Source organism: Vidua chalybeata, chromosome 1, assembly GCF_026979565.1.
Source record: "Vidua chalybeata isolate OUT-0048 chromosome 1, bVidCha1 merged haplotype, whole genome shotgun sequence".
NCBI lineage: Eukaryota > Metazoa > Chordata > Aves > Passeriformes > Viduidae > Vidua > Vidua chalybeata.
Genome location: NC_071530.1, coordinates 69,060,416 through 69,073,442, shown reverse-complemented (window position 1 = coordinate 69,073,442; position 13,027 = coordinate 69,060,416). Strand labels below are relative to the sequence as shown.

Here is a 13,027-nt window from a genome sequence, read left to right as displayed (position 1 = left end):
AAATGGCAAGAGAGTGCACCCTCAGCAAGTCTACTGATGATACAAAACTGGGAGGAGGGTCTGACACACCAGGGGATTATGCTGCCAATCCAGAGTGACCACAGTAGGCTGGAGAAATAGGCTGACAGGAACCTCATGCAGCTTAACAAAGGGAAGTGCAAAGTCCTGTACCTGGAAAGAACAACCCACTGAACCAGTACATGCCACATGCTGGGGACCACCCAGATGGAAAGAAGCTTGACCAAAACCTGCCTGGAGATCCTGGTGGACACCAGGTTGAACATGAGTGAGCAGTGTGTCCTAACAGCATGGGTTGTCCAGCAACATCCTTGTTTAAGGAAGATTGTTACCAGCAAGTCAAGGAATGGGATAAGCTGTGGTGAGACGCATCTGGAGTTTTACATCCAATTCTGGGCTCCCCAGTATAAGAGAGAGATGTCCATTTTGGAGTCAGTCCAATGAAAGGCCATGAAGGCAGTTAAGGAAGTGGAGCATCTGTCATACAAGGAGTGGCTGAGAGCTGGGACCAATTTTCCTAGAGAAGGCTCAGGGGAGTCTTATCAGTGTGTATAAATGCTTGATGGGAAGCAGTAAAAAAGATGGAGCCAGGCTCCTCTCAGAGGTACACAGTGACAGGAGGAGAGGCAGTGGGCATGCCTGAGCAACACATGATATCACATGATTATCAGTGGATGGACACAGACTGAAAAACAGAAATTTGAACATAAAAAAAAAAAAAATCCAAAACCAAAACCACTTTGCTCTGGTGCAGGTTGCACAGATTGTGGTGTGTCCAGTCTTGGAGTCAGTCAAAACCCTGGTGGGGACAACCCTGATTAACCTTTAGCTGACCTTGTCAGGCAAAGTAAAGGACTAGACTAGATGGTCCGAGAGGTTCTGTCCAACCTCCACAATTGTGTGGTTGTATGAAAGGGAAAGAAAGGAGTGGGAGGCTGTGTGTGATCAGCAACACCAGACTGACAGTTTATTCATCTCAGTTTCTCACTACAGTATAACATTATATTGCAATTACAACACCTTCAAAACAAGAAGATTTTTGCAAAAGTGAGGTAATAATTGATGTGGAAAATCATGATCACTATCAAGAATAAAGTCAGAATGATCAAAACAGTTTACATAATACTCAGGTTAGCTATGCTTAACACAATATAAATCAATGCACAATGTCACCAGTTTCACTCTTTTTTTTTTTTCTCATCAACAGCAGGAAATCCTAGTGGCTAAAGAAGTACCATATCTTTGCCTGGAATTCGGCTGCTGTGACCTTGAAAAAGTGCTTTGGCTATATTTTCAAAAGTAGCTCTCAGTTTGCTCCAGTGAATTGACGTTCTTATCAACTGTAGCTTATTTTCTTCCCTAGTGCAGAAACCTCAGCTGCTGTGAAATGTCATGAGCACAGATTGGCTTAAGCTTTGCAACACAGGGAATTAAGTGTGGTGCTATTCCATGTGGCTTTTGCAATCACAAAATATCCAGGACTGTCACTGCTGGCACTGAGATCTTTTCACCAAATTCTTTAGGAGTTTGTGTTCTTTATATCCCAGCTGTCGTCAGGATTTTCCTTTGACATATTTTGGCAACAGGCAGCTTTTGTTATTGTTCACACCACTTATGCATATACATTTATACTTGCTCTAGGCATAACCCACCTTTTTGGGCAGCAGCAGGCAGTTACGTGTAACTACTGCTGGAACTGCAACACAACTGCATCTCTGGTATCTCTGAGAGATCCACACAGACACTGAAGAGCTTCTTGGGTGCCAGAATATTCCTGGCAATCCACAAAGGCCTGGCTTGAAGCATTATGATTCTTCTCTTGAATACACCTGGACACTCCTTGAAATGTTGTCTTCCCACATGCACACAGTGATCTCCTTTAGAGTTATTCCACTAAGAATTCTTTTATTAGGAAACTAATTCTTAGATACTGTAGTAGTGGTCTCTTTGTAGATTCCCACTGTTTCTTTTAGGGTGGGGATGTAGCTCCAGGTTTTATTCTGTGTACCTAGAGGGAAGTACATATTTACGCATACAAGTTCCTTCATTTTCAGCAATGCTGAACATCCATGAACACACAGTGAACTGAACTAAATGTCAATTACTTGAATGTCAATTCAGAACCTTTCCTTATGGCAAACACTTTAACAAATCTTAGTCATCAATGATACTTCAATATGGGAGTTCCCTATTGTTTTGGGTTTTTTTAATACAGCTCTATAAATTCTAAGTTGTCAGAATAGCAAATGAAAGCAAAAATTCTCTTGTTCATACAAGGGCAGGGCATGTGCCCAGGAACATTCATGGACCCCTTGGCAGCTGAAACTCTGCTACAGCCTCCTCCCTGCCTGCATCAAGCCCTGCCTACCCAGTTTCCAAGGCAACGGTGGAGCCTGGCGATGGAAGCACAAGGGAGGCAACAGGGATCCCGCAACATTTTCATGTCTGTCTGTGATTTCCCATTGTTTGAGAAAGAATCATAAGTGTTCAGATAGGAAAGCTTCTCATGCACAAAATGTCTGCCCATGGCTTTATTCTCAGTTATTTGTGATGGGTGATATAATGCGTTGCTCAAATATTTATATCAGAGACTACATGGCTTTTTGAGTCCTTCTGTTGGTACTCAAATGAGCAGGCTCTGTTCGTTACATTATTGTTTGCCTTTTACCTGGTAACCTATGACATTACCAGTTGATGAGGACTGTATGAAGTCACCTTTGGAACATGATGCTTAATAATTTGCAATATGCATTAAGATAGAAGAATATTCTGCCAGCAAGAGGATGGAATAATTGTGAAAGTGATTTTAATGCTAATAATACAATACCTAAAAGGGAAATCTATTTTTATTTCAATATTACAACTCACTGCAGGGATCAGAAGCTATTAAATACAACAACGCTGAGCATGTTTTTATGAATGAGCAAAAGCAGTTTCATTGTAGAGCCCTCTGAACTTGTGTTTATTATACCTGAGGGTCTATGTGTTTCATCAAGAACAAAAGAGGAGAGAGGATAAGCGTGTGAGAGAAAATCACATTACAGAGCAATTTGAGACACAGTCAATTCTAAAATACCCCATGCACCTTTAGAGGGGAGAACAGTTTCTCAGTGAATCTAATATTTCTTCCACACCATATGGCTCCTCTTGTGAATTTAGATTATAACCTCTGAGAGTCAGGCATTTCTGTGCATGTGCTTGTACAGGACACAGTAAACAGAACCTTGCTTCTGTGGCTTTCAAAGTCACCATAATAAACATGATCACATGTCACAAAACGATTCCAAAAAGGGGAAAATGTGGTGATCATTGTCAGGCAGTGATTTACTGAGAAGATAAGCAAAACAATGCAGCCTCATTATTTCCTTTTGGCACACCAGATGTGATGGAGTAGCAGCCAGATGGCTCCTGCCCCCATCCAGGCTGCATCTACCTTTTTTAGATTGCTCAGTAGATGAAACACATCTCATATCCCTATGAACTGGGTCCTCCAGTCAAGAGATGACTAAGATTCCAGCATCAATATAAATGAAATGCTGATACCATGTTTTCCAGGGCAGTTCATTTCCTGCATGTCATCGAGAACAGGGTACAGATAGAGACTTTGATCTTCTAGTTACTGTTTCTTTTGTTCCTTAGCCTCCTTGCTTTCTTGCAATCTGATAGTTACTTGTAACTCAAACTGACACTTGTAACTCAAACTGACAACTCTGAACTACTTCTTGTGAGGTTTGCTAAGAGATGCCATGGTTTGTGATGGGATTCAGTGTACATTGTTTAAAATTGTCCAGATTCACTGCAGGAGAGTTTAGGGTGATGTTGCAGTAAGTGGCTGAATCAACCAAATACCTTGTTTTGCTCTCTCCTCCTTCCAGCTGCCCACATTTTCCTCCTTCTTTGCACATGTTCTCCCTCTGGCACAGCACCTAATAGAAGAAAAACCTTCTTCCACCCCCTCAGTTTTCTGTCATTAACTGTGGAGTTAAGGAAAAGACTGGTAAAAGGGTCAGACATGCCCTGGAGTTGGTAAGAGGAAATGACACAGAGGTAACACCTGAAGAGGGGCAAGGGGAATAGGAATCCTTTTCAGCAGTTGGAGAATTCTGAATCAGCCCCGCCTATGGACGTAGCCGTTTTCTCAATGCCAATAAAACCTCTAATCCCTGCCTGCTAGGGTGGAGGTGGAAATTTCTTGGCTGAAGTTTCAAAAAAACAGCCACACAAATTTATTAATTATAAGACCAGCATTAGGCTGCATGCAGAGAAGCATGATGTAAGAAGTCAGTGCATGAATTTCATTAAGTGTTTGTAAAGCTTGTTGTGAGACCATTTGAATTCTGCTTGAAACCCCTGTTTAATTATTCACTATGGAGGCAGGCAATATATTTCTATTACATTCATGGAAAATGTGAAAACATTTTTCACTGCAAAACAACACAGAACCTTTTACTGAATAAGCAATGCAACTTCTGCCAGAGTAGCCACTTCACTTTAGCCACTCTGGAGCAAGTGTGGTTTTTTCCACATTCTGTTTTTTTTGGTTTGGGTTTTTTTTTTTTTTTTTTTTGCAATGAAGGAGGCATTCTTGTGAGAAATGGAAAAAAAAAAAAAAAAGAAAAAAAAGAAAAAAACCTATGCCTTAAGCTTTCCAAGGAGGCCTAGTGAGAAAAATAACCTGATTATAAAGTATGACAGATGGATAAATTGAGACCAGTTGGAAAATCTCTACACTAGAAGACTCAAATGTTAATAAACAAGAATTTAACAGCATTAACTTGATTTCTTCCCTTACAAGTGGAATTCTGCCCATAAGGGAAAAATTACTTTGAGTGGGGAGGAAGGAATGACCTATTCTTAAATTATTTATTTTTTTACCTCGATATTGTAAATAGATAGCCTTCTTATACACACACTTCAAAGAGACACAATTTTTCTTTCTGGCAGATTCACAAATAAAATTCTTAAAATAGGAGTGAAGCTAGGAGCAGGGAAACAGTTCACTCCTTGTTAAACTTCTCAGGGAGAGGAGTTGTCACCTGTACTGTGTCCTTTGCTGGCAGGATGTCTGGGGATGGGCAGGCTTTCACAGTGAACCTCACACCCTCCCTCTGCCTTGGTTTCCATTGCTCAGAGGGCTCCAGCTGGACAACTGTCCAGGAGACTTGGGGCCAAGAAATGTCTTTTTCCAAAATCTATGTCCTGAGGCATTTTCCTGTGACAAAATGCTTCAATTTTGAGCTTTCTTGTAGGCAAGCTAAAGATAAGACCCATTTAAGTGGGAGTATCTGAGAACAAATTGTCTGCTCTTTCCCATTTTAATAAATAACAAACAGACCAGGACAGGTGATCGCTGAAGTATCAAAAGGCAGGTGCTTAGTATGAATGGATTTTATTGGAAGGTGAAAAATTCTCAATTTTTTTTTTCTTTTTAAGTCACATACAAAATCAGCTCCTTCTCTGTAGAGATTTAGTTTTAGCTGAAGAAAGGGGGAGAAAAAAAACCTTTACTCAGATTAGCCCAGACACATATAAAGCATCAAAGGTGCCACAAGCTTTGTTCTGTAGAAATGTAGAAGCAGCTGAAAAAACAAATGGGACAATTGAGAAGGGGATTATTTGTAAACAAAAATCAGTGCCTTCCTTACAATGAACAGGCTTGGAGGAATAATGTTACCTATTACTCCTGTGCAGGCTGCCATTTCTGAAATATATTTGTTCATTATGCTTTAATGTGAAGAGGAAAAGTAGAATAACATCCTTTGGGAGAAAAGTTGTGTATCAAATAATAGGGGATAGCCACATGATTTCTCCAGAGAAGATTTTACTTCCTTATAGCTACAATTGCAAAGAAAAAATATTAGGCTTCATTAAACAGAAAACAGTAGTTAAAGCACCTCCCACTGTGAGGCAGAATCTAATATAGATTAACAACCCTTCTTATAAAAGTAGTAATAAAACAATGAGATGTGGGGGGTTGGATTTGGGTTCTTTTGAGTGGGAGAGAGGGGGGCATTTGGAAAGTGATTTCAGTGGAACAACTATGTAACTTGCCCTACTGAAAGCCATTACTGGGTTTCATCCTGATCTTACACATAACTTGTCTATGGGGATTACAGGGAGGGCAAAGGACAAAGGAAACAAGAGGAGAATGCTTTCTAATGCAGGGAGTATTGTAAGAGGCCCCAGCTTTTTCAAGTGAGGGAAGGAAACTTGTCCCTCTAGCACCACTTTGCCAGAGTTGCTCCAGGACCAGAGCTGTGCTTTGCAGTAGTGCATGGCAGCACCATCCCATAAGGACTCTGTCAGTCCATCACACTTTCTTTAAGCACATAGAGCTTGCATATCTAGAAAAACCTACTAGCACCACACACTTTTGAGCTATGTAGCACATGATATTGTCATCCATGAGCAGATTAGCCTGCACAGATGAGAGGTTTGCCCCGTTTTTGCAGGGAATTCACTGGAGAGAAAAACCAAACATCTGGATTATCTTCTTCCTTCAGGCTTTAAATCCTATTGCTACTTTGGGTTATTCTGTTCATTACCTCATACCTTGTGGAAGGATACACCTGTCAACAGAATGGGCCTCTGGTTTGATTCTTAGACTATCATGTCACCAGGACCATTTTATACTTAATGCAACCCAATTTTTGATTTATATAGGCACTTGATGTATCTTGGGAAGATGAGAATCATTATTGCTCCCACTTGAAAGACTGGAAAACATCTGTTGGAAAACAGATGTAAGTTTACAATCCCATTGCAAGTTTTGAAATATCAAACCACATACTGGATTATATTTCCACCACACTGTTGCTACAATGGTTTAGACTGAAGTTCGAGAAATTAGGAGAGAGGGCATCCCAGTGCTACCATGACTCCTGCCATTTCTATGTAAATTAAACCTGCATGCAGCTGCCTCCTTGTTTTTACAACCTTGTTTATCTTTAACCTCTTGCACTTAACAGCAGTCAAACACTGATTGGTTTCCTTGGTCAAGACACTCTACTAACATGCTTAAAAATTCCACACATTTAACAAAAGGGAATTAAAAAAAAAAAAGAGAGATTGTTCTCTTCCCCTACACAACCAGCTCCAATTGTCAGCAGAAGAGAATGCTTCCCTTCAGGCCACAACTGATCTACTGAAATGAGAATAGATTGCTCTATACTATTAACTTACATCCCAACACAAACCAGTCATTATAAGTGGCTTAATCTGCAGACCACTAAATTTGTATTATCTATCTGCATTTCTTCCAATCAGGATGCCTCATGCAAGACCTTTAACCCTAAAGGTATTGTTCATTATATGGACAAATATAAATCTACAGCCAGGACAGGTTAAGGCAGTCAGATAACCTAATCTGAAATCCTTCCAGTGGTTCTGCTTTCTTTGTGAAACAGAAAAATTGCAACCATAAAGACCGGTGAAGATGCGTCTTTGTTGTTTGGCATATAGCAGTCAGCTCCAGTTTTTATAATGAAAGAGCTCCTAGGTAATAAATACAGCTAAAGATCAAAGACAAACAAAAATAGGTACTGCAGTCCCAGGCCCAGAATGACAGTCAACCTCCCTGATGTTTGACTTACTGTTCCTACCAAGCTTTGAAACTTCTCTTCAAATCTTTCAGTATCCCCTTTTTCTATATTTCTCAACTCCTACTGAAATCATGGTTTGATTTTTAATTTTTAATGTTTATGACTGGCAAATAAGACATGTAGAATTTATGAAAGGACATGTTTCTTTCTAGAGTATTTCTATTTCTGGGTTTTCTTCTGCTAGAACAAAAAAAAAACCAAAAAAAACCAGACTACAAACAATGGCAAGCCATGTAGGATGGTGTCCTACTTTCTAGGAAGGGAGCTGTAGTGAAATGTGTCACTTGGGTAGCTATATTTAAGGATTAGCTAGAGACAGAGTGTAATTACACTAAGAATTAGACGCTAGACATGTTGAATACTAGTGAAAACTGCTACAGTGTCACAGCTGAAAGGAAGAGCTCTACTATCAAAGACCAAGGTCTTCACTTTTAGTGAAACTGTTTAGATTCGTTTGCTGACTCAAAGCTATATGATCAACAGTTTCAAGTGCAACCCAGCTAGGTAATTTCAAGGCAAGGTTACTGTGGCAACCAGATACAGTGTTATTTCCCCAAAGGGCTTGAGGCAGCATGTATTAACTCAGTTACTAAAACAACCTCAATTTGTCTAATGTTTAATCCTTGAACGGCTCAAGTGTTAAGAAATACAAGTACTGTTGTGGATATACACAGCTGTATTTGTTTACTGTCAGTCCAGGTAGTTTAAGAGCTTCTCACTCCTCTGTACACCAGAAACCAAACCTACAAATGAGAGAAAAGCTTTAGGAAGTGCCTGTTGTCCCACACACACCAGTGCAGCCAGGCCCATCAGCAAAGAACAGCATACATTCAGAGCAGAGTCCACAGGCAGAGGACTCAAACAGGCAAGATATTAGTTATGCACAGCAGCTCCCTTTTAATTCTTTTTTCCAGTAATGCCTTGCAAGCATTTCAGCAAAGGCTCACAATAGAGGCTGCACACATGTGAATACCAGCTCTTTCAGAGCAGTAAGGACTGCAGTAATTGTAGCATTGGTAGCAGTTCTCATAGCAACACTGTTTTTTAGTGCAGGACCACTCTCCTAAGTGGTATTTGGATGAAGTAAAGACTAAGCTTACATATGGGGTAACTACTAAACTCCAGGAGGGATTTCACTCTTGCTCTGTAGGAGGATTAGGATCTATGAAACTTTGCTAACTACTGTTAACAATGTAGATTCATTCAGGGTTCTTACATCCCATAAGAAATAGGAACACCAATCCTCCCCTCCCTCATTGCAAAGAAATGACACTTACCTTTGCAAAGATGTGCAGCAGGGTGCAGCTGCACTGCTCTCCCCTGCCTGGGTAGAGGTTCATGTCCTGCTGCAGGGACCAGGAGCAAACAATTGCCCTGTAAACATGTAACTTGGAGACAGCTGTTGTCAGAGGATCTACAGGTGACTAAGATGGTATGGTATGCTCTGGACACGCGTTTGAGCCTAGAAATCTGCCCATCACCCCCTATCTCCTAAAGGGAATTGATCGCCCTGTAGAATCAATCCCTTTACAATTAAGGGCAGGTTAGTGGCTATTTTTGGGAAACAGAAATTTTATTCTTGAAGAGAAAAAGCTTGCGTTTTCACTTGAGCTCTCAAGTTGCCTGCTAGTACAAACCTATGCTTCTCTGCATGGAATGTTTGTATTTAGAGAGGAGAGTTGAGGGGAAGAGAAGCGAGCTCAGCACCGAGTCAAATCACAGTCAGCCACCCATATGCCTGTACTACAGTCTGTGGAACAAGTTAAATAAGCTGCTGGATGGCAGTGGGGAAGCCTGCAGCTATCCTGTCAAATCAGTTTTGACAGTCAGTAATGTGGAATTCAATACCTTCTCTCTGACCTCTCTACTATGTATGTCCATAAAGACGAATTGCACAATTCAAGTGCAGTGACTTGTTTTTATCAGATAAAGCAGCTTTTGCCTCAACAGTTAGCTAAGCTGTTAAACACAGGAGTTTCTGCAAACTACCTGGCACCCTTAGCTGAGCTACTACGTGAGTTTTCACGTGCTGCTAAATTCACAGCCTGAGAATTCTTGTTTTATTGAGTTTAACCTTTCACTGAGGTTCAGGAATAAACTGAGAAGTGAAGCTACAGAAAACTACACAAAAATTACTTGCTTAACCTAGAAAGAAATAAAGTAGAGGAGACAGTTTAGGACACAAAAAGACTTTATGTTTGAGAAGTTAACCATTTCAACAGAAGACTCTGAAGTATTTTGCAACTACTGTTACATTGGACAGTCAAGGATACAAAACTGCTGACAGAAGCAACAGTGGAGAGCACCAAATTAAAAAATGCATGCTTCAGCACAACTGCACAGATTCCTTCTCTCAATGAATACTTGCCTGCTCAGACTATACTTAACTCCTACCCATATCAACTTTATGCCTCATCCTCTTCTCCTTCCTCTTCAAACTCACCCTGCTCATCAGCAGTGGCATCCTGGTATTGCTGGTATTCAGAGACCAGGTCGTTCATGTTGCTCTCGGCCTCCGTGAACTCCATTTCATCCATGCCCTCGCCGGTGTACCAGTGCAAGAAGGCCTTGCGCCGGAACATGGCCGTGAACTGCTCCGAGATCCTCTTGAAGAGCTCCTGGATGGCCGTGCTGTTGCCGATGAAGGTGGCCGACATCTTGAGGCCGCGCGGGGGGATGTCGCAGACGGCCGTCTTCACGTTGTTGGGGATCCACTCCACAAAGTAGCTGCTGTTCTTGTTCTGCACGTTGAGCATCTGCTCGTCCACCTCCTTCATGGACATGCGTCCCCGGAAGATGGCGGCCACCGTCAGGTAGCGGCCGTGGCGGGGGTCGCAGGCGGCCATCATGTTCTTGGAGTCGAACATCTGCTGCGTCAGCTCGGGCACCGTCAGGGCGCGGTACTGCTGGCTGCCGCGGCTGGTCAGCGGGGCAAAGCCCGGCATGAAGAAGTGCAGCCGCGGGAAAGGCACCATGTTGACCGCCAGCTTGCGCAGGTCGGCGTTCAGCTGGCCGGGGAAGCGAAGGCAGGTGGTCACGCCGCTCATGGTGGCCGACACCAGGTGGTTGAGGTCCCCGTAGGTGGGAGTGGTCAGCTTCAGGGTGCGGAAGCAAATGTCATACAGGGCCTCGTTGTCAATGCAGTAGGTCTCGTCCGTGTTCTCCACCAGCTGGTGCACAGAGAGGGTGGCATTGTAGGGCTCCACCACCGTGTCCGACACCTTGGGCGAGGGCATCACGCTGAAGGTGTTCATGATGCGGTCGGGGTACTCCTCCCGGATCTTGCTGATCAGGAGGGTGCCCATGCCGGAGCCCGTGCCTCCGCCCAGCGAGTGGGTCAGCTGGAAGCCCTGGAGGCAGTCGCAGCTCTCCGACTCCTTCCTCACCACGTCCAGCACAGAGTCCACCAGCTCAGCGCCTTCCGTGTAGTGCCCCTTGGCCCAGTTGTTGCCAGCCCCGCTCTGACCTGCAGGGCAGACCACAAGCCAGGTGCCACATCAGCGCCCCAGGGACAAACACAGATGATGCCACTGCCCCTTCCCCATGGCCCCTCCCCTCTCTTCCATCCCCACTCTGCTATGGGGATTGAAGTTCCCCAGGGTCACTTGCGTGCCCACACCAAGCCTTTTCTCTGTGTAGAGTTTCTGCTCTGGGAACTCCTCCATGCCACAGTCACTCACCAAAGACAAAGTTGTCAGGACGGAAGATCTGTCCAAAGGGGCCGGAGCGCACGGAGTCCATGGTGCCGGGTTCCAGGTCCACGAGGATGGCACGGGGGACATACTTGTTACCTGTGGGAGGAACCAGCAGCAGCATTACAGCCCTGCAGTCGGCAGCCAGTGTCACAGGAGCCCTGCTGTGCTCCCATCCGCTTCCCCTCGATTTGCTGTTGAGGACATGGAGGGTGTGGGAATTTGGAAAGATCCGTAAATAGGAAAACAAAGCAGCCATTTAAGCTGTGCTGGGGCGTCTCCCACTGCGGGGAGGGCTGGGGGACCCCTGCCTACACACCCTTTTCCCCCTCCCCCGGGAAGCTCATTACAGAGAGGCGTTACCGGTGGCTTCATTGTAGTAGACGTTGATCCTCTCTAGCTGCAGGTCGCTGTCCCCGTGGTAGCTGCCCGTGGGGTCGATGCCATGCTCATCGCTGATGACCTCCCAGAACTAAAGGGACAGAAGGGTGGTCAGTGCCGCCACGCCCCTCTCTCGCCCCCCGGTCAAATCCTCGCCACGTGGCGTGCGGGGATTCGCCGCGCGTGGGTGCGGCCCCCCGGCCAGAACCGAGCCGCTACCGCGCCCTGCACATTCCCCCCCACCGACGGGAGGGGCGTGGCACTGCCCGGCGCCCCTTCCCCCGCCCGCCTGGGACCCCTGCAGCCCGCGAGGGGCTGATGGACAGCAGCTGATACCCCCGCCCTACTCTTCTTCCCCAAGGCATGCCGCACCCACGGCGCGGAAGCCCCACCCCGCTTCCCCCTAAGGTGGAACAGCCGGGACCCGTCCCGCGCGGACCCTCCCAGGGACGGGCGAGCCCGATGGTGCTCCGCCGCGGGAAGCCGGGAATTATCCCTCCCGGCAGCGCTATCCCCGGCACACGCGGAGCCCGGCTGAGAGGGCACCGCCCAAACGCGCGGAGTCCCGGGCGGACGAGCGGATCGCCAGTCCGTACCTTGGCGCCAATCTGGTTGCCGCACTGCCCGGCTTGGATGTGCACGATCTCACGCATGGTGCCGGTGTCCGAAGGTGCCGCCCCGCTGCTCCTGCCGCCTTCACCGCCTGCTCCGCCCGCTCCCGCACTCGCCGCTGCGGCGGCCGCGCCCCTCGCCGCCCCTTAAATCGGGCGCCGCGCCCCGCCCCGCCGGTGACGTCATGCGGGAGCAGCGCGCAGTCAATGAGCGCGCGGGGGTGGGGCGGGCCCGGGCATTGTGTCGCGTGGGGGGCGTGGCCTGGTGCGGAAAGGGCGTGGCCGGGGCGTGGCCGGCGGGAGCGGTCGGGGCGCGCCGCCGCCGCCCCGGTTCGGCGCTGACTGCGGGGACAAAGGCGCCGAGCGCCACATGGGGTGGCCGAGCCGGGCCGAGCCGCCCACGTGTGAACCGCGGAACCTTCCTGCGGCCGCCGTCCCGCTCTTCGCCCTCCCGCGTCCGCCGCCGCCGCAGCCTTTTGTTCCCCGTGAAGCACAGCCTTCCCTGCCGCAGCAGCGGGCGTTGCCGTCGCGGGGGTGGGAGGGGGAACCCCGCGGCTGCCTCCGACCCCCGCCAGTGTCTCGTTCACACGGTGCCGGCGGGACACTCCCTCCCCGTGGAGGCACCGTGTGCCCGCCGGCATCACCAGACGCCCGTAGTTGCCGCCCGTTTGTCCGCACAAGCCCGCACCGGCGGTCAGGAGCCCCGCGCCCTGACCCGGTTTAT

The 13,027-nt window shown here is 46.5% G+C and overlaps 1 protein-coding gene across 1 annotated transcript; it reads right to left on the bottom strand.

Moving 5' to 3' along the window:
• Nucleotides 1-9,792: 9,792 nt before the first annotated feature.
• Nucleotides 9,793-12,420, bottom strand: LOC128783478 (tubulin beta-2 chain). The gene is made up of 4 exons (XM_053934221.1): nt 12,289-12,420; nt 11,675-11,783; nt 11,300-11,410; nt 9,793-11,085 (listed from the first exon to the last, which is right to left on the bottom strand). Exons 1-4 carry the CDS (start codon nt 12,343-12,345, stop codon nt 10,025-10,027), a joined length of 1,338 nt encoding a protein of 445 aa, XP_053790196.1. The 5' UTR covers nt 12,346-12,420; the 3' UTR covers nt 9,793-10,024.
• Nucleotides 12,421-13,027: the final 607 nt, after the last annotated feature.

Excerpts from the sequence above, each read along its gene's own strand:
- LOC128783478 (XM_053934221.1), bottom strand. The coding sequence starts at position 12,345 with ATGCGTGAGATCGTGCACATCCAAGCCGGGCAGTGCGGCAACCAGATT. Across the intron at positions 11,411-11,674 it reads CTACTACAATGAAGCCACCG|GTAACAAGTATGTCCCCCGT; the intron begins GTAACGCCTCTC and ends TTCCTCCCACAG. Across the intron at positions 11,086-11,299 it reads TCCTGACAACTTTGTCTTTG|GTCAGAGCGGGGCTGGCAAC; the intron begins GTGAGTGACTGT and ends TCTGCCCTGCAG.